At 43.2% G+C, this 26,446-nt stretch overlaps 1 protein-coding gene across 2 annotated transcripts; it reads left to right on the forward strand.

The window, feature by feature from the left end:
- Positions 1-379: 379 nt before the first annotated feature.
- bcl2b (BCL2 apoptosis regulator b) lies at positions 380-25,633 on the forward strand. Of its 2 annotated transcripts, none has more exons than XM_026998261.2 (2): positions 380-1,620; positions 24,423-25,633. In XM_026998261.2, the coding sequence occupies exons 1-2, from the start codon at positions 1,087-1,089 to the stop codon at positions 24,558-24,560; spliced, it is 672 nt and encodes a 223-aa protein (XP_026854062.1). In that variant the 5' UTR covers positions 380-1,086; the 3' UTR covers positions 24,561-25,633. The 2 variants fall into 2 exon arrangements, with proteins under 2 accessions (XP_026854062.1, XP_026854063.1); XM_026998262.2 differs by lacking the exon at positions 24,423-25,633 and adding an exon at positions 4,207-4,396.
- Positions 25,634-26,446: the final 813 nt, after the last annotated feature.

Here is a 26,446-nt window from a genome sequence, read left to right on the forward strand (position 1 = left end):
TTTATGTTACAATACTACATCTCGGTAGATTAGTTACGATCAAGAACTCAACCAATTTTAATGATAGACATAAATCTAACTCAGTGTTCAAAAGTGGTGACCAATCTACTAGGTAGATTCTACCGGCATATTTTACTCTGTTCACACTACAAAAAATCGTATGGAACGACGGTTTTGTATTCTAAATAAATAGGAAAACTGCAAGTCTGTATGGGCTGTATACTGTACAGTATAGCCTACTTTCAGATCCGGATCAACGTGAAACATAAAATCATAATGAATGCATCTGCCGTAGTCGCAGTACGTCCAGGAATCACTTGAATGGGTGACGTAGTAGGCCTAGATAGGAAATGCCTCACTAATGTGCAAAGAGGGCACGTTCTACAGCGCAGACTTCAGCGCAGCCTGCTGTTTGCGGCGCATATGTAGCCAGTGCTGCAGACACTGAGCTTAACACTCAAGTTATGCAGACTTAAGTCTTAGGCCTTCTCCACCATTTAAGCAAAGGCTCTGCAAAAGACTAATTCAAGACAATATTCAAGGTTCTATTTAAACCGGTCGGCGACTGCTCGGGAAGGAGGAACTCGAATATATGCGGTTCGAAGCGCTTGCCTTCTCTTCCGTCTTTCCTGATCGGTTGCCCTGGACTGTTCTGTGGACAAATGGTTTGAAAACAGGTAGACATTGTCGATAATCGTCGGAAACTTGATGGATCCCGCTTGCGTGGTTTACGGTTGTTACAGAATGACATCAACACGTATATATTTCCTGATACAATTCCAAGGATTTTTCTAGTTGGAGAAAGTGGGCGTTTTTCTAACCAGGCAATCCGAGCCAGTGTTGCAACTCCCAGTTTCTACTGAAGCAGCATACAGTAAGTTCCTAAAGGTGTTTTCAATTATTTGTTTTTCAGACAATTAGTTGCGATCTTCTCTAGATTATCGTTTTAAAATTTGCCTAGCCTTGCCAATCGCTGTTTTTGAACCTCGTAAATAAGGGCACAATTCCGTTAGTCGTCAATTCAATGAAGATGCGCATGGATTAAGGACATTAGTCCCAGTATTTTTGAGCTATCGATAGAGCGACATGGCAAACGAAAATCTCGATCATAATCGTAACATAGTAGAAAAGTATCTCAACCACAAACTGTCGAAAAATGGGTACATGTGGGAATTCCATTCGCGTGAGACGGACCCTGACCCTGCCTCTAATGGCTTTGACGCTCCGGAGCGGCGATGTCAAGCAAGCACAGACGAGGAAGAGACCGTTCACCGAGCCCCACGCGCGCCCCTTCCCGACCCGTATGCTGCTCTCCACAGGGTTTTGCGCGAGGCCGGCGACGAGCTGGAAAGATTATATCAGCCGGACTTTGCCGAGATGTCAAAGCAGTTACACCTAACATCTATCACGGCGCAGAGAAGGTTCACAGCTGTCATAGACGAACTGTTTAGGGACGGGGTCAATTGGGGTCGGATTATTGCGTTTTTCGAGTTCGGAGCGTCGGTGTGTGTAGAATGTGTGAATAAAGAGATGAGTGCGCAGGTGGATAACATTGCGGGCTGGATGACGGAGTATTTGAATGGACCACTGCACAGCTGGATCCAGGAGAACGGTGGATGGGTAAGTCATTGCATTCAGCACTAATCCTACATCGGATGGCGTAGGCTGCGGGCTCGCACGCCCAACGATTTCTGCAACGCCTCTTGTCAATGACATCATTTCCAGACCGTCTAATGATTGGGTTTTGGGGATGTTTGTCGAGTTTTGCCGACCAATAATACACTGCGTTTTCTGTCACACCTCTACCACGCCTCCATATGCAAGGCCATTTATGACAGCTGCTTATTAGCAAGGAGGTGTGACCCTCTCGAGATAAAGTAAAGATACATTATTAATTCATGCAAAAAAAAAAGGACGCGATCAGTTTCTCAACCGCCAGGTTAGACGGGTTTTAAAAAGGGGCCACCACTAAATCCAATTTAATTTGAATCACAGCGACCAGAAAGATAATACGTACAGCCAATTCAGAGATACTCGATAACGTAGACTTTCTATGTCAAAACGGTATTTTTCCAACACAGGTAGCGGCCAAACATTTTAGCTAATTTTCCCTAAATTATTAACTGTAGTTACGATTTGTGTGTCATTGCGTTAGGTAGTAGAGGTGATGACAGGTGATGTGTGAGCATCTGATGGGATCATTATCCTGGTTATGCCCTGAAATCGATGGCTGGAGTGCACCGGAAGCAGAGGGGACACGCATCAAGACACGTGTCACTTTAATTTGAATGGTCCTTTAGGGCATTACCACACAAAACATTGCACTGAGGGCTGAGATGACAAGCCTGCTTTTAGGAAGAGGGTGGAGGGCTTACAGTTAATTTGTGGAAAAGAGCCTGCAAACGTGCTTAACCTTGAAACAAACACAGCTAAGCATCCAGCTCCACCCTATTGCGCCTTATAGGGTGCAATAGCCAAACACGACCAGGAAGACACTTTTTGTTAACGTTTTATCACAGTGTTGGTAATGAGAGGCCTTGAACATATTTCCTGTGGAGTTTCTCTCTCTCTCTCTCTCTCTCTCTCTCTCTCTCTCTCTCTCTCTCTCTCTCTCTCTCTCTCTCTCACTGCAGCTGTACATAAATGATATTGGGCATAATAAGCGCGTTATTCAGCGCTCTGTGTCCATGCAGTGTTTGTCATCAATATTGTATGGGCAGCATTTTATCTTTAAAAATGGATCCTTAAACATTCCCCTAGAGTCCTGGCCTTTTAAAGATGGAAGCTTATGCCACATATCAAAGCACCATTCTGAGGCACTGGCCTGAAAGTGAAAGGGAGAATAGCCAGGAATTTATGCATTCTTTCTTTGAAATTAGCCTTTTCTCCTCCTGCCCAGAGTGTTAGCTGACAATTAGAGGGACCACCATGCTTGTGAAGGGATTTTATATGTGGATAATTTTCAGATGCCTTTATGAAATTCCGTGACCTTTGATGAATCAAGGAGGGTGCATTGAGAATAAGGATATGATGTTCAAGTAATGTGTCCATATAAGGTATTTGTATGATTACATGGACTATGGATTAATCTGTGTCTGTTCTTTGTCCATGTTCTGAAGGGTCATAGCATAGAACAGTATGCAGGGGAAATGAAAATACTGTTGTCCTACGCTTGGAGCAGCTTGGGTCTGGATGTTGTGTCTGAGTGTTGTTGTGTCTGAGTGCACAGTGACATTACTCACCAATGTCTGATACTCAATGTGTAGCTTTCTGGTTACCAACATATTAGCCCCAGGGGCCCCCAGTTATTGCCACAGAAGAGCATTCGTCCTATCATCTGTAGTTTGCTGGTTCAAGCCCTGATAATACTACAGCCATTTGTGGCCAAGAGATCTCAGGGAGCAAATTGACGCTGCTCTCTGGGTCGGAGGGATGGCATTACTCTGCCCCCTGTCATTCACTATGACTCTAGCCATTTCTCCATGTCTGTGTGTTTGTGCTTTGCTGACAAGGGTTAGCACTATTTTCTGAGTGTGTAGTGCTGCACTCTGTCACAGACAGCAGTTTGAAAAGATGTGGTGCTTGGCATCGCTCCTCTCAGAGGAAGCACATGCTTGCTGGTGCCTTTGCTGTTGGTAGTTGTTGTAATGACGGGGGAGTTAGCTAATTGGTGGGTGGGAACTGGCATAACAACTAAGTTGGAAAGAAATATAAATATCCAATATATTAGCCCCAGTATCTAAAGAAGACCTTGTCTCGGTTAGTTGCTCTTTGCTCCCTGTTGCATAAATGTCAGTAGAAAATATTTGAAGAATGTTGGCATACAACTGGTTTAGTAAAGAGAAGAATGTGGCCCACACACAAACAGTATCCCTTCTGCCTGTTTGTGTGTCTGCAGAAGCTTCAGTTTACAATGTGAAATGCTCCCCTTACTCTAATTCAGTGCATCACCATTCACAAAAGTATCAGTAAGGGGAAACCTGATGTAGCGTAAAGTTTCAGATCCCATTGCTACTGACTGAAAGCACAGGTCTGGAGTATCTTTGGAGAAGTACTGTAGTTCTACTTTTATTCATTGACATGTACTTTAAGTCAGTTCTTCAGGATCTGGCAGTTGACCAGGTGTAATAAGGCCTTCTTTACATAGCCCAGGTACTATTTCAGGACAGTTCAGTTTAATTTACATTGCTCTTCTCTCATTTGCAGTCTTTGAGAACTAGGAGTTCATGTGAGTGCCTGTGGTGCAACGTGGAGCTGATGGAGCTGATGACTTCAATATCCAATTCTGCTTTTGGTGAACCTAAGCTCTATTTGAATTTAACAGTGGATTAAAGACTTAGAAGTCAATTTGACAAGCTTATCTTTGAATGTGCTGTATTTCATTGAGGAACTGCTTGTGATGATACAATGCACTAGTGATTACTGGCTGGCCTGAGCAGACCAAATACAGTTTCTGCCAAAAATACTGCTTGGTTTGTGAAGCTATGGTCTGGTGTCTTTCAAAGTGATGGCTGGGAGAAGCACATAGTTTGCACTAAAATTGTTGTTCATAGTATGCTTTGTCACCAAATGTACATGATGTTAATTATTATACTATTATTATACAATCATTACAATGCTGGTCATCCCTTACTGGTGTGTGGGCAGGACACCTCAAAATCTTCAGTATGGTGGTGGAGGTGTACGGTTTGACAGCTAATCTGAGGTGAGCGCCATGACATCGCCAGTGAACAGACTACAAACTGTGTGAGCTTGTGCCACAGCCAAGCCAGGGGCGGTCTGAGCACCCAAATGCATGTTTGCTTTCCTCCTTGTTCTGAAACCAGAGACAGAGGTGGGAGCTCATTAACCTTTGCGATGACATTTAGATGACACGTGAGAGTGGCGGCAGGGTGAACCGATGACTGCCCGCTTCCCACCCCCACCCTACCATTTCCTGTTGAAGTCCAGACACCTCTTAAATGTAGGTGCCATGTCTGCGGGTACACTCCTGGTACGCTCCTGGTACACTCCTGGTACACTCCTGGTATGCTCCTGGTATGCTCCTGGTATGCTCCTGGTATGCTGAAACTTGATCCAGAGCTGAACCATTCTAACTGCAATAATAACAAGGGCTGTTTGTTTGTTTTCCTGTATGCTTTTGAGTTGCAACATTCTATTAGTGTTAAGTCTATGACCTACACTGCCCAACCCCCCCCCCCCCCCACACACACACACACCTGCTTTGGAGGTGACAACACACAGACACACTGACTGACTCACATTCTCTCTACATCTTGGTGCATGTTCCTTTTGGCTTTTTTTCTTCCCATGCTCTTGTACAGCAGCTAGACCGCTGTTGATTCTGTGTCATCTCCGTATGACTGAAATAGGTGGCAACATGCTCTCCTATTGGATATGCAGAATGTTTATTTAGTTTGTCCTGGTCCACCTCAAACTTTACAGACCAAGATAAGAAGATGAGGTGAAGCAGTCCTGTTGGATAATTGGAACAGGGCCCAGGTTATGCTTTAGAACACGACCTGACTACAAATGCTTGTTGAGTCTAGGATCTGAAACCAAATGGCCGTGCATCTGTTTTTTCATTTCATATGGAAAGCCCATACCTTGTGCGCTCAAGTTAACCAGGGCCAGAAGCTACTCCTAGTTGAGTATTCAGCAGCGACGGGCCCCACCTGTGTTTATTTGAGTGACATTACCGACATTTGTGACTGGCCATGCTGGTAGCTGGCAAGCTCTTAAATGACATGTTAAACAGCAGCGGTCTCCGTCCAGTACGACACTGCAGATCTGGGCTGTTTCAGCTTCTTAAACAACCAGTTTTAAAGCCTGAGTGTATCGTGCACTGTTTGGAAGGGCCTTGGCATTTTGGAGAAAAGCAAGTTTCATTTCAGTCGTGTGTTTGTGCTTGAGTATGTTCCTGAGTGTGTGTGTGGGTGTGTGTGTGTGTTAACATGGGAGGCTCTCATAAATCGCTTTTTACACATTACATTACTCTTGCATATAATTATATGGTGGTGCCCTTTGGTTTGATAAGTTTTGAACTGAGTACACCTGCAGAGAGAGAGAGAGAGAGAGAGAGAGAGCGCGAGAGAGAGAGCGAGAGAGAGAGAGAGAGAGAGAGAGAGAGAGAGAGAGAGAGAGAGAGAGAGAGAGAGAGAGAGAGAGAGAGAGAGAGAGAGAGAGGGTGGGTCCGAGTAAAAGTGAGATGGTTAGATACTTCACACACTTGGCCCTTTGTAACTTTTCTGTGCAGACTATAATAATGAACAAATCAGAGCCTTTGTGGGGTTGGTGCACATTCACACCTGGCAGAGTCAGAATAGAGGAGCTCTTTCTCAAAGTAAGATTTTGAATGGAAATAATCTTATCATGAACATCATGTGATAAGTTAAATATTACTTTCCGACCATTTAAAAGATGAATTTGTCTATAATTGAGCATGATTCAGCTGAATGAGCCTAGTGCAGATCAAGGCCATGTTTGCCTGTCCCAGGGCCCTCTGGCTGGAACCTTTTTCAACCACACTCCATCTGCCTGTCTTTCCAGTAATCATTGCCATGCCAGTAATCTCATAAACCCTTCCTACTGGCACAGTGAGCATAGATCACACAGACCTTCCTAGTTAAGTGTCTGACGGATCCTTTTCATAATGTCCTTATCATTTGCACCAGTGTATTTGACTTCTCCATTTTTTAAATCTGAGACTTCTAGAGCCAAGTATCAATGTTTGAATTTTGGTGTTCTTGCATCTGCGTTCCTGGTGTTGTTGCATGTGGAATGCTGGTGTTGTTGCATCTGGATGTCATTGCTGGATCTGGAATGATAGTGTTGCTGTGTCTGGAATGTTATTGCTTGATCTGGAATGCTTGTGTTGTTGGGTCTGGAAGGCTAGTGGTGTTAGGACAGTATGCTTTGCCTTTACAGCTGCAGGTGAGCTGTAGCCAGTAATGTACATCTTAGAGCTTCAGATATGGATGTTTTCCAGCTGATTTGTGACCGGTCTGTTCAAAGGTGAAGTGTCAATATTGCCATGTAGTTGTTCCAGAAACTATTAACAGTAGCATTGTTCAGCAGTGCTGGTGATCCGGTGATTCTAGGCAATTGTAAAATCTACTGTTCTGATGGAGTGCTGTGTCATTGTTCAACACACTGTACTGTTAGCATATGGGATTAGCACACCCTCTGTACTGTGTTCTCCCTCAAACCCTCCACATCCTTCCAGTGCTTATTTCTGGGGCCTGTCTCCGGAGGCCACTGTTGCAATTAGGAATGTAAATAAATAGAGCAGATGACCTGGGCGTCTCTTTCCGGAGAGGCCAGTCATGGGTGTGGACAGCAGGGTTTTTTTTAACCTCTGGACAATGGATTGAGTCTGGATAGCAGGGTCAACCATGGCCACTTTTAGAAATTCTGTAACATAACTGCATCCATAAATGTGAGTTTTTCTATGTCAGTGTGCCCAGTGTTTTTTGGTTTGTCATAGGTGTAATTGTGCCATTATGATGGCATCGCTGTTGTCTTTCCTGGTTTGCTCATGAACCTGCACTTTTGCATCATGTGTTTTCTTGCATGTATCCTATTAACACCTATACAGTCTTTTTCCAGGTAACTTCATCCCAACATGAATGACCTCCAATTCCTGCAGCCACAACGAGGCCAGGACACGTTGGTAAAAGATGAGTCGATTGTTCTTCCATACTAAATGGTTGTCCCTCAAACAAGGACCAACCATCACTCTTTCCACAAGTTCTCCACACACGGCACCTGACGACACCTCTTCACAGCATGCAAGGGCCTGAAATATTCGGTGCCATGTGAGATGCCCTCTAAACGTGACTGTGGTCTTGGGACATGGTGGCTGGACATGCTCCTCCATACGAACTCACCAGGGATGTTGCCTCATGGAAGCCGACCTCAGAGGGCAGCTCACTGGGAATGAGCACGCACGGTTGTTGTCTCTGAAAGGTGCAGGTGGCATGGGCAAAATGATGAGATGAGCCTCCCAGCCCCAACTGCTCAGCAGCCAGCCCACCCTGGCTGGCCTTCAACCAAGGCAAAGGTCATGCTCCGCTGCCAGAAGTTACTGCTTCTGTATTTGGAACAGGGTCTGTGTGAATCACATTAGGTTAGTTTGCTGTCCATGAGGTCACTTTGTATGGAAAAGCCACAAAAAGGGCTAGGTGAGAGCCACATTTATAGCAGACTTAGTACAGTTAACTCTGCTGCTGTTACTGCAGAATATGCAAAGCACCCTGGCAACAAAATTCAGCCCTTGTATGCTTTGTATTTCATCGTTTTCATGAAATATTATAATTTGCATGCTCTTTGTAGAAGGCATAATTATAAACGGGTCATTTTTGCAGTGATGTAAAATTCTGCCATTAATACTGACAAAGTGAGAGGCAGAAAGACTCCAGGCAGAGGAGTCTGCTATGGCTACAAGCACAGGCAGCCTGTGAAAAATCAATAATGCACTGTTGTCACTGGGTGACACGTGAGCCATGGGGGAAAGCAAATGGCTGGGGGTGGAGAGGGGTGGCAGCATTAGCTTTCTGACAGATGTCTGGTTGCCTGGAAAGCAGACACGTGCCAAGGATTGCCAAAAAGACCTATCCAGTGTGCTCGGTCAAACAATAACATCACAGTTATGTCTGACTGCCTGTATAACACTCCCATTCGGAAACTCTCATAATGAGAGAGAAACTTTTCACTACCAATTTAACATTCTGCCGTCCATCTTCTCTTAATGTCACGTGAACGTGACATGGCCTGGGTGAAGCCTGTTCGTTAGCATGGAGGAGCCCACAATGCTCAGACATGTTCACCAATTTATATTTGCTCTGCAGCATGAAACCAAGGTTCTACAGCCAATCCTCCAAGATGTCTGTCTTCAGTCAGTTTTAATGAAATGGCATCTGATATGTTTCTGTATATGTGCAGTTTTCACGATATATGACAGTGCACCAACACTTTTGTTTTGTTACATTGTGGTGCAATGCATAAGTCCTACTCCAAACTAGTGACAAGAACTGAAAATTACATAATGAGGGTTAAAATGTTGTTGTTTTTTTTAATCTGGTGATCTCAGCTCCTGACATCTTGTCTTCCCTGGCTCTCAGTGCTACCAGATATTCTCTCAGCCATCACCTCTGAAAGCACATGCTCAGTCTTGAAATGATGGCAGGGGCTGTCTGTGCAATGTCTGTGAAGTAAAAGCTTGCGAACATGCTGCCGTCTTGTGTTCAAGTCAGCGTTCTGTTATCGAAGCCTAGCTTACCCTGGTATCTAGTCTGTTGTGAAAGGTGGAAAGAAGACCGGCACTATTGACCAGCATCAAGATCCTTTTACTGGTCTTTCACTGAGTCTTTTTTCTTCAGTGAGAGGAAAGTGAGTTAGTAAAACGTTCAGAATGTAGAGAAATTATGAGATTGTGGCCACTTCCATGGGCTTCAGCAATGGGCTTGGTAACCTGTTCGATCTGTTCAATCAAATCTGGTTTGCTAAAGAGGTGCTAATTAAAAAAATGTGGAGTTCATCTGGTGCACATCTATGTGCAGTAAACAAAGTGTACACAACCCGTTTTAAGCACTGTCAGTTGGGTGGTTCAATTATGGTTTTTACTGGCAAAGCTTAATGGGCAAGACAAGGGAGTTTTGTTTTTTTATGTCTAGACATGTTTCTTTATGAGTACATATTACATAAATGTAATTTTTAAGTGTCAATAAACTAGGTTATACCATATTACTCAGGCAACATGTAATGATGATTAGAACACAAAGACACCCACCCACACACACCCACACACACACACACACACACACACCCATAGTAGAGGCATGCTTGTATTTGATGTTGTTAGGTGTAAAGATACCCAGTATGATTAAATGCAACTATGATTTCGTTGTCTGTTGTGCTGAACCTGCTAGAAAAACCTTTCCAGTTTGCATGTCCCATCCTATTTTTCTCCCTTAATCCACCTAAACCTTAAACTGGTGACCAACTACAGTATTGCACACATTCTCCCATTACAAAGGTGCAGATTGTGTGCAGGAAAAAGTGTCTGATAATAAGGCGTGGCATAGCTGTGGCAGCAATTAGCACCCTTTGATCTGGAAGATATGTTAACCAAGACAGGGAGGGGTAGCTTTTGGAAAGGGGACATTCGTCAAACTACAGACACCCTATTTAATGACCGTCAGACAACAGAGTATAGCCGCAACATGGGCCAGACCACATCAGACAGGCAGGGGCCCAGAGAATGACTGCCCATGCTGACATCACGCATTAACTTCAGTGCTAGTGAAGTGAACATCAGGGGCTAAGTTCCATCAGCCACACCAGAAATCTGCATTGTATGCACTATCAAGTAAATTGGCAGTCAGTCTGGCAATTCAGCAAGATTATTGGAACTTCCTGGACATACTAAGCTTGCAAAAACGTGTAATTTTCTAGGTGAGCAACTTATTAGACTTTTAAAAAGTTCTCTAGCTTTCATTGCTTCACAATTATCTTATACAACGTTATGTTGATTCCTAGTAATGCAGGTAATTATTTATTTTAATTTTAAATTTTTTTTTAATATTAGGCCTGGATATTTATCAGTGCCTGATTCTGTATCATTTCCACATAGGTGTGACTTGCCGGTCTACTCACAACTTGTGGATTTGCCATCTTTGTTTTTCATATTCGTGAAAGTTGCTTCCTTGTTTTCTTTGCTGTAGTCAAGCATAGTGAGACTCATCCACAGTCATGTTTGCTCTAGCCTCCTGGCTGTTCAGACTTGCCATCTGTTGTCTTTTCTGTTCAGGCTGCTGAAAGTTTTCAGACCGCTTCTCCCCTGACCCCAACTGCCCTGGCCTGCCTGCAACACTTTTCTGTTTGTGGGTACCTGGATGGAACAGCAAGTTTAACCATGATGGCTGCTTCTCTTCCTCCTTCAAACTTCTTCTCTGGCCATACTTTATCTTTCTTGCTCCTGGATTCCACATTGGCCCCTACAGGACAGTTGCCCATTCAAACAGAAGTTTATACCTGTTGACAGTGGCCATGACCTCTGCTCTCTGCCTGCATCATAAGTCCTTGTTGAACTGCCATCTACTGGACAGGCTCAAAATCCACAGCATAACTTGTTTGTTGTATGGGAGGAGCATAAATAGATACCCTTTACAACAGGACAAATGAGAACTTGTCCTCATCCACTTTAACAAGCTTTTCTTAATCTGCCCACTCAACAAGAGCTGCTCTGGTTCTCTAAGGAATCATGCCCCAACTGTTCAGTTCCCAATCAGTTTATCCTCAGATCTGCACACGGCTTTGGACACTCTAGTGAAACAGCAGACTGTCACTCTCATTTCCAATTTCAGAAAATTCAGCATTGCCTGTCCCACACAGTCTCCTGTTCCTTCAATTTTAGACATCAACAGGCCTTCCAGTTTAAGCTTACAAGCTCTGAAAACTACTATTTGCAGCCATGCCACAGATTCTGTCAGTCAAATAGAAGCAAATCTTTCTCCTTTGTAAAATCACCCATCTGTATTTGTCATCCTTCCAATCATTCCCACTAGCTATTTTATCTCTGCACTTGTAAATGCTCATCTACTCTGTAAGCTTCTCCAGTGTGGACTACTACCTCACCATCTCCCAAACAGGCCAGCTCCCACCGACTGTACAATACCATGGTCATGTTGTCTGCAGGCACTCTACATCATGTTTGTATATCTCACAAACTATTTAGTCCAATTAGAATATACTGCCATTTTGTTACAGCTTTCTTGGTGTAATGGGAGTGAGATGGGGGGTCGAACACACGTGCAAAGTACCAGCGACTTGGACCTGATAATGAGCAGAATCCAAAATAGGGGAAGACAGTGAAAATGATAAACAGGACAATGTAAATAAATGACTAGTTTAATAACAAACACCAGGAACAAACAAAAAGGATGAGAGGTCAATTCAGGGTGAGGGTGAGCACTGGATAAATAAGAGGACTAAATATTAAAGTGGGAACCTACGGGATAACAAGGAAGCATAACACTCAGACAAACAGGGTTAAAAAACAAGGAAGGGGAGTACAAAGAACTTGGTTACTCAACTAGGTAAACAATGACCAAGACTAAATTACAGGTAACAGATATACAAGGAGAACCAAACACTTGTATGAGTTAACTAAGGGGAAAGAAACCTAAGGGGGGCAAAGCTACGAGGAAAGAGACTAGAGAACGAGAAACGCAAGAGAACGCATGTAGGAACCAAACAAGAAATAATGCTAACAGGAGAATAACAATAGTAAATGGAGAGAGTAACTTAACTTGAAACACAAAGAACGAGTACAGCATAACCATAAGTGAGGCAAAATCAGACCATCGAAGATACATAGACATAAAAATGGAACTAGAAATGACCAACCAAACCTAAGATGCGGTGACACGGTTTAAATATACAAAGCTAACAAGACTATAAACAAGGAGCAGGTGAAAGCAATGATGGGCGTTGAAAACAAATGAGGGGGTGGAGAAAACGAAACTAAGGACTGGAACGCGGAAGAGATCATGAAGCCAGGGAAACAGGAGAAGCTCCGGTCCATGATCATGACACTTGGGAACAGACTTTTTCATTCTTCACCAGCTTCAGATTCAGAGCTTCGTTTTTTGATAGTACAGCGTGACTCCTCCATCGTTTCCATCTATCCTTTTTAAATATAAGCTATCTTTTATAAACTACATTCCCCCTACAGACCCTTAAAACACTGATTCGAATATTCCAAAGTGCTTTACCATGATTAGCTGTTCTTTTATATATATATTTGAATACTGAGTACTGAATTCTGAATTATCTATTTTCTGTCACCCCAAGCTTAGTACTTGTACACCTGCTCACATTTCTAATAAAATTTGAGACATCGCAAGTCCCATATAGTCCCAAAATTACACCACTGCAGCAACCCACAGCAAAACACCACAATACATTTGACTTCTTTATTTAATCTAAAAATGGAATTACTTGTTTCACTCATTTAGAAAAAGAACAATTGACTAAATTATTGAGTGTGTGGCCTTCACTAATGACCTCCACTATTAGCAATTTGATGCAGAGTTGTATAATAGTTATACATCTAATTTGAAACAGCTCAACCCCTTGAGGCTTTTTACCAATTGTTGTCACATACAACCTTGACACAAATGGCAACATCCTTAGGGGCTTTCTTTGGGTTTTGTTTGTGAATTTGGAAGTGCATATAAAAATAATATTACCACACAGGATGTCTTGGTTTCTCATCACCAACTGGTCTCTATTTATATAGGGTAGGAAATGAAAAACTTTGGTCCTTGTTTTATATGTATTCCCAATGGACTGGCTGGCCATTTCTGAACAGGGAGCATAAAACAGTCCTAAAGACAGAGGCACAGGATTTGAAGGCAGAACAGAACAGTTACAAAAGGCAGCTCTCTTATCGAACCACTGTTGTTTGCAAGTTTTATTCATAGCTTAATCCTAGGGGGTCTTTAACTTTCTGCATGACAGCACCAACGCTCATGGAGGCAAACATTCAGATTTGGTTTCCTTGGATATATAAAGATTGTAATGCATTTTTTTCACTGCAGACCATTTACCATCCAGGAGGAGCACAACAAGCTTGAAGTGGAATCTGACCGAGTTGATTTGGAAGTGCTTTTCAAATCCTAGTTCCAGAGACACCAGCCCTTCCTTGACTCTTTTTTTACTTGATTATAATTATCTCGTTCTCAAACTAATTGTCAAGCACTTCATGACTTGTATCAGCTTGCATCAGCTTGCATGAGATTCACAGGATTGTCTTTGAGAGCCACTCCACAATGTAACAAAGCAAGAAATCCAGTCAGACAACCACCTCTTATATGCTATTTGAACCTGGTCAGTAGCACTCCCAGCGATGGGCCACACAACTTGGGCTCAAACCTGGGTCTTACTGCTGAGCCTTGCCTCTGCACAGAGAAAGTGCAAGACTTAGGAAGATTACGATCACCTCGGATTCTCACTGAGGCTCACATGGCACTGAAAAAAAGCGCTTAGCCGTGGAGACACGTTACTGATCGTAAACAAGTATGTATTATTTTTACTGCTTACTGACAGGGTGCAGCCTTGGGGCATTGATGCTCCACAGAATGCTCTCTTGTAGGCTTGATGTGGGAAGCCTCTTCCAGAGTGCAGGCCTGGCCCATGTATCTGTGTCGGTATGAAACAAAGTGGGATTGTTTGTCTCTGCGCACCAGCACATTCCACTCATTCCCCCACCCCCACCCCCGCCTTCTGGATGGGAGTCAGGCGGGTGCTGCTTAGCCTGAACTTTTCCCTGCTTTCTTCGTTGCCAGCAGACGGGGACGGAGGGAGGAGGGAGGAGAGATCCTTATGGCAGGAAAGGGAAGGAACTTAACTTTCATAAAGGAAAGAGCAATGAAATTGTTCTGTCCATTGTCCAAGAAAATAAAGAGGATCAACCAGTGTTTATGTAAGGAGTGGTGATTTATTTAAATATTTTAAAATATTAATTATATATATACACACACACACACACATATGTTTGTGTGTGTGTGTCCTGGTCCTGCTTCATGCAGGGACAGTGGAGAAATATGTTGTGTTCCATGTTAAATGTCTCCCTTGCTTTTAACACAGCAGTTGATTGGATGTTACTGCATGTGACAAATGCCACAGGAAAAGCTCCATAACACTGGAGAGGAACTGAACTGAACACATTAAACAAATGTCATGTGCCATCAATAGGAGCTGTTTGGATTAATTTATTAATGTCAAATATTCCAAATGTCATTTTCCTGAGCATTGATTAGTCTTTAAGTCAGATGCTATGGGTAAGTTAATTTATTTATGTGGAACTTCTCTGTGCAAAAAAACACTATCAATTTAATGTCGCTCTAGTTTTGACTCATCGCAAGAATTTGTGTGGATAATGGTGACATTTATGAAACATAACCCAAGAGGGACATAATTCTACAGGTTTAAGGAGAGAACCTTCTCCAGTTTCACTTGTCTGACTGATGGCAACTTTCCAAAAACTGATGTCGGAGCGGAACTGAGAAAGCATGCGTGGGTGCGTCTTAAAGGCTGTCTACATGACCTGCAGATTAATTAACTCATGACAATGAATCTCGTGTGACAATTGCATGTACAGTACACCCACACTGCGGGGCTCTTGAACTACAAAGACGCTCCGAAGGATGTCTCAAGTAGATCTTTGTTCTCATTTATTTAAATGGTCATCTGAGAGCCTGAGCCTCTCTCTCCCTTAGCCACAATCCGTGGTTTGTTCCCTTTACACAGTGAAAAGTTCAAATACCTGAAGCCATGCTTCATTGTGAGCCAGCAACCTAGTCAGAGGGACTCTGTTGCCAAAACCATCAGGGTTTCATTACAGGTTTTCTCCACAAGCTTTCATCATGAAAGGAGAGACCTGACTACAGGGGGGTGTTCAGTGAAGCTTGGCAGAGTGTTATTATTTTAACTTTGATGGTTTCATTATCTTTCAGCCATTTGCATTGTTTCGCATCGCTCACTTTGAGTACTTGAAACCCTGAAACGAAAGGCAGGTAGCCATCGGCTTTCGCGGTTAAAGAGTAACCTGAACTGTAGAGTGACTTTCCATTATGCTATTAAGTAACTTGTTTTCCAAATCCAATAATGCCCGTGAATCATCAGTAAGGTGTTGTAAAATATAACATGCTTTTTGGAGATGCATAATCTTGGCTCTTTGGTTGGTTGTCACCTTGCTTAAAACAACTCTAGCAGTATTGGCTTGTAGTTGGACTTCAAGTTTAGTTGCACTTCTCAGATTCTAGTACTTTTAATATTTAAACTGGTAGTTTGTTCAGTCTGCACGGACTGATTTATGTAAATGTCTCTATTAGTAATGTCATTTGGTTCCTAATGTGTTCCCACCTAGAGGTGTGACTTCTTGAAAGCATCACATGCCCATCCATTGACATCATCATTAAGCAAGAGTTCACTCAAGTACATAGTGTTTCTTTTGATGAGGTAAGTTTAAGGTTACATTGTTTTGTTGTTGTTTATTTTTGTCCAATAACTGTTGCTTTTTTTGCGCTAGCTCAACACTTCCATTTAGGGATGACTTAGTTACTGGATTTCCAATTTCCTTTAAATCACATTCCACCCAACACTTTGACCTTCAAGAACCTTTCTCAACCAGTCATCTTACTGATATTGTCTTAGTAAGCACACATTGGCTCCATGCTGCATTGCCTCCTGCATAAGAGCCTTATCCTTTGCGTTTCTGGCACTGTTGGCTACACCATGGAAATGTTAGCTGTTCTCCAGGCAGAGAGGTTATCCCACATGCATGCTTTCCTTGCAAGTAAGATGACCATCAGTGTTTTGAGCTTTAAAACTCAAACAGCCCCATTTTGGCTTGTGAATGTGGATTAAAAAGTGTTCAATGTCAGTCTTGTAGGCTTGTGCTGTTTCTCATACAATGTCATTCCCACCAGTATAATGAAACCGTTCCACATTTTCACCAAAAATGGCTTGTCTTGGCCAAAAGCCTTCTCCTTTTGTCCTTTTACAAAGTTAGTTGTATTGATCTTTGTTGCTGTTGCGTGGAAACTATTACTAAACCCTTGATAGCCATTACACTGCATTCACAAAAAAAGTGCTCTCACCTTGAGGATAAACATTTCCATGACTCAACCACAGATCAGAAGGTGATTTGTGGGTCACTGAGCTGGATGCGGTTTTCCTACCTCTGGTCATTGGACTGCATAGACATTTGGTTTCAGGATATAAACTTGCCCCAGAAGACATATTAGTCTCTTAAGGCGCGACAAGCCACCAAGGAATGTTCTGGTTCCCACGGTGTCTGTGGCTGCCTCTCATCTAATCTCCAAAGCCAAGAGCGTGAGGCAGTGTCTGCAGGGAATTCTCACGCTCCCCCGGCTTCTCTGCCGCTTGCCTGGGAAGCAGGAAGCGTTTGAAGCTCTGCTTTTTCCTCCTCACATTGCACCACACGACGCGGCTTTAGCAGAAAAGATGCTCCCATGTTTCCCCTCAACAACGTCTCATGTAGAGGTAGTGAGGTGGATGGAGGTGGTGCAGAGGTAGGCTGGTTGTTACAGAGGCACTTGCATTTTCATTGCGTTAGCTGCTTTTCATCACCTCCAGCGCTTTTGTACAGGTGCGTTACTTCCCCACATATGTATAGGCCTGTATAACATTATGTTTTGTATGGATATGGTATATATTCAAGGCAAGGCAACCATTCCACTTGATGCTGGCTAGCAAGATTTTCCGTTTAATTTATGCTTGTGTTTGCTCAAAATACGATTTTTGACAAAGGGATCCTATCAGTAGAAACATTCTAATGGGTTGAGGCAGGTGACCTTATTCAGGAGGTGGAGGGGAGGTGGGGCATGAAAGAGGTTGTGCATAGACATCCTGCTCTGCTCTGCCTTTGGGCTGCAGCTCTGATGAGTGTCTGACCCCTGTAGGTGATGACTCAGCGACCTTTATGATTATTGACCACCCACATGTGCGTCATCTTGGCCCTTTCAAACTGCATCCACTGTGTAGATACAATAAGCGCAGCTTTATTAGATTGTTTGGCAGGCCTGGCCGGGTGTATTTATAGTAGAGCTTCAACCACTCAGTCACACACACACACACACACACACACACACACACACACACACATTCAGGAACAGGGCACTCATACCCAGACCATTACTGACACTAAATCTCCCTCAGACAGTAGCAGCTTTTCTTTCCAGCATCTTTTCAGTTTCTAGTTTAAACCTTCTAAATGATTGCGTAGCAATGCCTCCATCAAAACACATAGGTATGCAAGATTCTTCATGAATTATCTTGACAATGTACTTATATGCTGTTGTGCAAATTCTAGTCAGATGGATCACAGCATGCAGGCATGTTTTGATGCTGCATATTTTCATTGTTGGTGGCCCTGCTGGTGGTATCTGTCAACAGGCCCTGCAATTATTGAATACCATCCATTTGGAGATATCTGGTTCAGGTGCATTGTGTGAAACATGTCCTTGTATCCTTTATGCTTCAAAAAGATGAAGAACTAATCCCAGGGCAATAACCCCCCGCCCCCCCCAAAAAAACCCAATATCTCAACACATGATTCTCTAAGGCAACAGAATCTATTGTCTATTAAGGTGTTTGATATAATAGAATTAGTTACCAGCTGAAGAAGCATCTCATTGTTCAAGGAAAGGGCATCACACAGATATGTACAATGGAAGCAGAGAGTAAATTTCAGTCTGTTTGCTGTGGTTTACCTCACTATCCTCAGATAGTTGGCAAGTAAACAGACAGAGGAAGACTTATGTTAAACTCTACCCTCCTAAAATCACGCTGGGAATTAACATATGTTATACCAAAGTGACAAATGTGTGGCAAGTAAAGGGCAAAGAATAGTTATCATGAAAAGATACACTGTCAAAAACCTTAGCCTTGAGTTATATGGCCTCATATTTCCAGCTTTGGGAGAAGTGGGACTGCATCATGGGAGATCTCTGCTGCATATGTAGGCACACCAACCAGACACACATTTGAATATGTATAAGGGGAAACTGGAGTATTTGCAGGTTGCTTTGGAGACTGGAAAATCGGATTCCTTTCGCTAACTCAGCTCGACCCCCCTGGGGCCTCAGGTAGTGCTCCATTAATACCCACTCTGGGCCGACTGCCAACGGCAAGCGAAATGGAATAAAACAAGAGTCTAGCTGGGTTGCGTGGAGCATACTGCTTACTGATGTAATACAACACTCTAACACCATACTGCATTCAAGAGGAGATCCTCTCTGATAGCTGTCATGCATGACATGCCAACATTTCATCTGTATAACAGGTTTGTAATCAGTGCCAAGAAAAGACAGAGAAGGTACTGCATATGCCTACTGCCCTGTTCCTTCTATTAAAATAAACTATAGGTTTTTAACATGTTAAATATAATTTTGTGTTCTCTTGGAAAATGAAATGCAGTGAAGCAATTTAACCCTCTGAAATCCTCAGTTATTATGCGTTATTGTAAATGATATAATGTTCTCTTTATATAGTAGCATATGTTCTATTTTAATCACTATAGTATTACAATATGGTTTTCCTTATTGCTGGTGCTGTGTCAGACCCCAGAGTATTTACTATATGTAAACTCAGAGGCTGGTTTACCCTAGAACCCCACAATATTAAGATATTAAGTATCATGAGGTGATACTTCCACCATCTCAGAGTAACCACACTAACCTTCTGTCAGTCCTACAGTGGCTGGGACACAGATTTGAATTCAAATGAAAGCGTTAGTAATTCTAACTTCCTTTTGGCTGCTTGACTTTGGACTGAGTGTTTTGCCATGGCAGGATTTTCCTGAGCTCCCTGTGGATTCTTGGGTCCCCCCCTGTGGCTTATTTGGCTGTGGCAGGTCACTGTCTTGGCATGGTTCTTCCCTCGGATCTGTGCTGCTCTTTTCCTCAAGGACTCCATACCCTTTCATCCCCTGCACACTGCTGACACTCCTGCTCCTATCCCTAATGAGTGCAGGCCTCAAACTCCTCGCTCATCATTTTCCTACAACACTCTGGAGACCGCCGGGCATGGAGGCCAGGTGTCCCGAGTCCGGTTTAGGAACTGCTTACCCCATCCCTAACTTTGATATGGGAGGTAGAACTAGTGTGTAATCAGCATGAGAGGCCACCCACCAGCCGTCTGCCTTGGCTACCTGTGTTATGGCTTCAGGTGTACGTTGTTATGTCTGCCCCAATCACCTGTTTATAAACTGCTTGATGAGGCTACGCTGGAGTGGTTCTTGCCTTTGATGATCATTTTAACATTGCAGTTACTCAGGCACCATTTCAATTAGATCATTCAAACTGTGCAGCCTTCTTCTCTCTCCCAGTTCCAAAATCCCCTACGACAGTCTTCCTATGGGATCAAATTTAGTTCTTTGCCTTTAGGGTCAGAGCAACTATACACAACACTGTGTATTGTCATATATACATTTTTGTATATAGTGTAATCAGATTATGGTTATGGGCAACAGAGAAACCACTTTAATGACTTGCACCACTTTCCAAAAGTATTTTTGGATTCTTTTTAGTATTACTTTATTAGTTATTGTAATTTTCCTTAATGTAATTTCATTACATCATGAATGATATAGTACTGCAGAATACCCATCGAGAGCTTTTGGATAATCAAATCAAATCAAATCAAATATATTTATATAGCGCTTTTTACAACAGATGTCACAAAACAGCTTTACAAATGTCCAAGTCCAAGCCCCCAGTGAGCAAGCCAAAGACAACAGTGTCAACGAAAAATTCCATAGAGCATGAGGAAGAAACCTTGAGAGGAACCAAGACTCAAAAGGGGGCCCAACCTCTTCTGGCTTACAACGTTCACCACAAAAGTAACAATATACAGTATACAATATAAAATATGCAGTTACAGTACGTTGCCCTGAGCTTACAGTTATTCTAGAAGGCTACTAAAACCTTTAAAACACCAAGAATGGCAATGCAAATTTATTTACAACAAGATCTGGGTGATATGAAAATCATGCAAAAAAAAAACAAAAACCAAATTGTTGTTGGACAGGAGAAATACTTTCAACCAATTTGAAACCCCCCAAAATGAAGCCCTGGACAAGCTGCTGGTGGCAAAACTAAATCACGGGTGAGACTAGCAATGACACTGTGTTACCACGTTACCATGGAATGTTGGCAAAATTGGCCTTCCCAACCCTAACACAACGAAAGCCACCCTGTCATTCATTTTCATTAGTCTGCTTCTCACTTGCGGTTGGGAGGCAGCTGAGAGCAAGGGAAGGTTCCCTCTTGAGGATCAGGACCGCATGGAGGAACGAAGCAATAAAGACAGTGCCACTTCTGGGCAGTGCAGGGCAGGTGTGGTGTGGTGTGGCGGCAGATGGTAGGTCACTGGTGACCTTATGTGACCTTACATGACCTCTCATGCTGAAAAAACTGTTTCTGGTTTGCTCCCACATCTAAATGCCACCGGAGAAAGACATAATGAAGATAGTGGAACCACGAATAGTAACTTGCACCATTTACTGACGTTTAAGACAAGTGCTAAATAAGTGGAAATGCTGCTATAATTTGAGTGCATAACCTTTTTAGGATTTCAGTGTTAAATGCCATTAAATAAATAGTAGTTCCTGGTGATAACATAGCCAGATTTGCTGTTATATATTAATCTATATTAATCTGACTCCTAATTTAGCCCTCTTCAATTTGACCTCTTGTCTGCTAACTCATGAACAGGAGTTTGTTAAATCAGCCCTGATCTGTCATGACTTTGCATTCTGATTGAGCTGACACCCCTCATGAAATTTCCCCCCAAATGAAACAGAGTGCTCAAAAGGAGCCCTGTCTAACTGTAAGGGCAGACGTTGGATCCTTCCAGCTGCACCATGTGCTATTTGTGCCTGGGAGTCCATGAATGAAAGGTGCTGTGTACTGATTGGAGTGGAGGAGGCCAAGGGGGCAATGTATCTCACAAGGTGAAATCCGAGAATTAGCACTGACCTGCAGACATATCAGGATGTGCGGCCATGCTGCCCTCGAGTAGAACGAGACATCGACCCCACTAGGTAAACTTCAATGCCCCCCCAAAAAAAAACAACCAAACAAACAAACAAAAAAAACAACAGCAAAATAGGTCAAAAAAGGGAGCAGAATTATAAGATTAATGCTTGCCACTTTAAAGCATAGCACTGGAAGATGTTGTAAAATCAAGTGTTTTTGGAATACTTGGTCTTGTGACCAGCATTGCTTTGAAACTGTATTTACCCAACAACATTAGGTCAACGTAATGGAAAAAGCAGGCTTGACTTCAACCAAGCAGCAAAGAGGTCACATGCAGCTGATGCCTGGGTATGTGTGTGTGAGTGTGTGCGTGTACAAGTGCGTGCATGTGTGCTTGAGTGTGCGTGTGTGGAGGGGGTGAATGATGAAGCAGAGCATGATGGTCATCTTCCCCTGTTGTCCCATGATTCTCACCTGACTGGCTCCTCCAACAGCTCGCATGACTCCTCTTTTGCTTCTTTCGGCTCCTTGCGCTTGGTTGGTGGACAGCTGAGAAATGAGGCGAGGCACTGACCGCACGCCGCTCACTCCCAGATGGGCAGCACACTGTGAAAGGCATGAGTCATGCGTCTCCCTTTAGCCCTTTGATAATCACTGTCACACCACTGGGTTTAGGACACCACATACTCCAGAGTTCCACATCTGATGTCAAAATGGCTTTGAGTCATTTCTAATAATAGTTATCTATTGCATTCTCGAGCCACAGTGAGCGTTGTAAAGCTAACCACACCTAGAGGCTCAATTCTCAAAGGCTTACGCATGTATGGCAAAGTATTTTATTGCATTAATAAGTCTAGTCATAGTCTCTGCATACTGACCCAGCTGTGTGACAGTATTTGAGCAGCTCCATACCGTGGAGTCATAACCATGTGTAGTGGTGTGAGCCAAACTGCCTGGACTGCTTGCGAGCTGCAGGAAAATGTTCACCCTCTTATGTCTTGCACTGGAACATTTCCTCCCATTCTTTTCATGGGACTTTCCTGCAGGCGTGTCTTACAGTAGGTTTGGGCAGGATCTTTTTTCCATTTAGTGTGCGGGTAAACGCATGAAAAGGCTTTGTGCACAGCCAAAATGGAAGAAGTTGCTGCCACCCTGATTTGTCTGGCCTTTGTTTTTCCTGAGGAGCCAAAAGCAGCCAGGGAGGCTCCCAGAGGAAAGCCTACTGCTAGGAACATTGTCTCGCAGTTGGTGATCACACGGAAACATCTACCGTCAGTTAATTACAACCTGAAAAGTTCAAACTATTGGTGTAGAGAAGGTACATGTTTTGAGGGGGTGTTGGGGGGCAGGCTGTGTGGTGTGGCATTTATTCACCTCAGTGAGTGTGCTGACCTACATGTCTCTTAACCAAGGACTGTCAGGATGATTCACTCAGAGAAAAGAATGCAGAGAAAAGAATGAGACAAAAATGAGAAATAAGCGAACATGCTCCGTCCTGTTGGAACTCTCTGTTGGTAGACTCATAAATTGTAAAATGTGGATTTTATTTTTGATTTTGTGTCAGCCCCAGGGATCTATAGCAGCTGTGCTGCAGACTCTGCTGTCTATCCTAGACGGGAGGAAGTGAATGAGGGAGATAGGAAATGGTCTCGTCTTTTTGCCACTCTGGAATGTAAGCACATGCCATGAAGTTTGGCCTCGACAAGGGGACTTTTGCTTTAGTTTGCGTTTATACTGCAGAAATGTGGCTCTCTGACTTCTCGATACTATGAACCTGCGGTGTTTGGTGAGCTAGTCCTATGAGCAGTGTGTCCCATAAAGCAAAAAAGCTGTAGTTTCCATTTCGTGTAACATTTGAAGGCAGGGGTGTGGAATTATGATACGTTTCTATAAATAGAGGCCATTACTCTGACTTTTACTGCTATGACCTGAGGAGGCGATATAGAGTGAAGAGGCCTACATTGATGCAGTTATGTAAGATGTGAGTTAATCATGTTGCAATCGTCTCTGACAAAACCAAGACTGGCTACATCGTGAGGGACTCCCACTAGAGGAACTGCTTGCTTCCATGGCTGTGTTTTTTGGACATTCAGCCAAGTGCATTGCTTCCTGTTTCAGAATGAGCCTTCACCAATCCAGCTGTATGCCCTGGGCAGATACATTAGCGGACATCCTCTTTCCTGTACTTTAAAGAACTTCCCATTTTGAGGTCAGAACTGAAACAGGGTTAGAAACGGAGAGAGATTTACACAGGTCTGCGGGTTGGAGTTGACTAAGGGCTGTTGTGGCTATATGTGTGTGGTATATATGATGGAATGTGCATGTGGTTGTGAGCATGCATGCGTGTGTGTGTATATATGTATGTGTTTATGGGTGTCTGTTTTGTTGTAGTGGGACCCAGATATGTAGATAAACTCCTTTTTTAATCAGGTGCTTTTGGTCTCTGGCATGTGCTAGCATGCAATGGCGAGCTTCCAGAAGAGGAGGGTTAACGCTCAAGACACCTCTAAGAGAACCCCCCCCCCCCAGATGGCTTTGCTCACACTCTTAAACTCAGAAGAGGCCTTGGAAGAGAAAGTGCTCTTCTGAATTCTCAAGCCCCTGAGAACTGCACATACCTACCACCAGGGGCAGTAGACTCAATAGCGTATGGGATGAGTAAAGGCAAGCACACGTACACATAGCTTGTCCAACACTTCTGAAACTAAAATGGCAAACTCAAATTCAATTTACATGTTAAGAATTTCCCCAATTTCAGTTCTTAGGGTAACTCCATTGTGTGGCGGTTGGCACCCAAAGCACTGATATTTTTTATTTTTAAACTAACTCTCTCTCTCTCTCTTTCTCTCTCAGGATGCCTTCATGGAGCTGTATGGCAGGCAAAAGGACTCCGTTTTCAGTAGTTCTTGGCCTTCCATAGTGACAGTCTTCAGCTTGGCAGCACTGGGAGCAGTCGGCTTCACCATAGGAGCCTACTTAGCTCAGAAATGAAGAGCCCCCTGCACCCAACCCCCTCCCTTTTTCTACAGCCATCCCCATCTCTTAATGTTAATTAACGTCAGCAGGATTTGGATTTGTATAGTATAGTACAGTATAGTAGTTCTTATATAATATAGTTCCATATGAGGGGCACAATGTTGTTTTTGCAGATTCACCAGATTCACTAGAAAGACTGAAAGACAGAGTCACTAGTCTTTCAACATTTCACACATTAACTTGTCCTATGTCAAGTATCAACAGAATGGTTATTACTAGCAATTAGCAGTGTGCTCTGAATTTTTGGCCCCGAGACATTTAATCAGTTCACTCCTATAACAGATAAACACAGAACACACGTACACAATAAGTTATAGTAGCAAATAGCATTTGTAATAGCAGTTGGCATGCTTAAAGTCTTGTTGTGTGCTCAGTCCTCTTCAATAATGTACATCCTGGGTCAAACCATAGTAAAGTTATAAATAAACTGCAGAACCTCTCCTGTACAATCAACATTCATGGACTGCTACACAAGGATGGAGAATAAAGCACCTCAGAACGTGGACGGCCAAGCGTGATTAAGACAGAAAACCATCGTGAACTCAGGAGGTGGGCGCAGATGCAAGGCTCTGTCTGAGATCCCCATCACCCACCCAGTCTCCATGCTAAATGCCTGTGTCTGATGAAACAGGATGACTCATCGCAAACCTTGAATGGCAGGAGCTGAAGCAGCAGGCTAAACCGCCGCTCAAGCGCATCAGTCAAGAAAAAGGACACATTGTTTATCCGATTTAAAGAACTGAAGAAACATGGTGCCATATTGAGTTGAGTCAATTCAAGTACTGTTTGATCATTGCATTGATAAATGGTCAGAGTTATACCTTCAGATGAATTTGGCTTGAAAAAGGTATAGGGTTTTAGGTGCTTTTGAAACACCTGTGTTTAGTGAACTTTGGACACCCTTAGAGTCGTCTATGTGACGGATCAAACATCCTCCCTTCAGACTACAACTTGTAAGCATGAGGAAAGGTTATTATTTCCAATCCACATCACTCTTGTGTATGTCAGATATAAAATGATTGCCTGTGGTTAAGGTCTGGGGTAAATGTGTGTTTGGGGTAAATGAGTTATTTTGTTTGACGTCGAAGGACAGAGAAGAATAAGGAAGGTGAAAGCCAAAGAGAAAAGACTTTTAGAAGAAGAAAGTAAGTGTGAAAGGTGGGGGGTGGGGGGTGGGATATCTGTTCCTGACTAAAGAAATACAAAGAACACAAGGGGCTTGGTAAATAAAGAAAGAAAGCTGCTGTGGCTAAGTTTGTATGAGGCTTTGAGAGTGTCGGAATGAGAGAGAATTAGACATGCTGTGAAACACAGCTGTGAGACTGACACCAGACAAGGACTTTCTACTGCCAGAGAAAAGGTGGCAAGCCCTAAATGCATGTACCTGGTGACTGTGTAAGCATTCTTGTTGCACCATTTTAAAGGTTCCAGAGAGTAACACAGTGTGCATGCTATGTGTATAGCCGCTGTTCTTTTTAAGTGTGGACGCTGCTGCGTCACCAAGTGAAGTCACGTGCATTTAATATTAAGTTGCTCTTCTTGTGCACAGACGTATACAGGCCTGTCTGTCGATCGCTGAGCACTGTGCAGCGAGCTACCCGGTTCCGCGTGTCCCAATATGCAGGGCTACTAGATGATCCCAACTATGCCTTGATATTCATTAATAATGTATTTGGGGGGGGGGGGCGGGGGGGCTTACTGTTTCTAGATCGCTGTGGCGTATCAGTGCCAAAAGCAGAGAGCAGAAGAATCCTATCGTGAATCACATGTGAATGCAGTCGAACATACAGTATTTCTAATGTTACCCTCAGAAGAATTCAGGTCCTTACCTGACCTAAATA

This window comes from Electrophorus electricus, chromosome 18 (assembly GCF_013358815.1).
Source record: "Electrophorus electricus isolate fEleEle1 chromosome 18, fEleEle1.pri, whole genome shotgun sequence".
In the NCBI taxonomy this organism is placed as follows: Eukaryota; Metazoa; Chordata; class Actinopteri; order Gymnotiformes; family Gymnotidae; genus Electrophorus; species Electrophorus electricus.

Excerpts from the sequence above, each read along its gene's own strand:
- bcl2b (XM_026998261.2), top strand. The coding sequence starts at position 1,087 with ATGGCAAACGAAAATCTCGATCATAATCGTAACATAGTAGAAAAGTAT. Across the intron at positions 1,621-24,422 it reads TCCAGGAGAACGGTGGATGG|GATGCCTTCATGGAGCTGTA; the intron begins GTAAGTCATTGC and ends TTTCTCTCTCAG.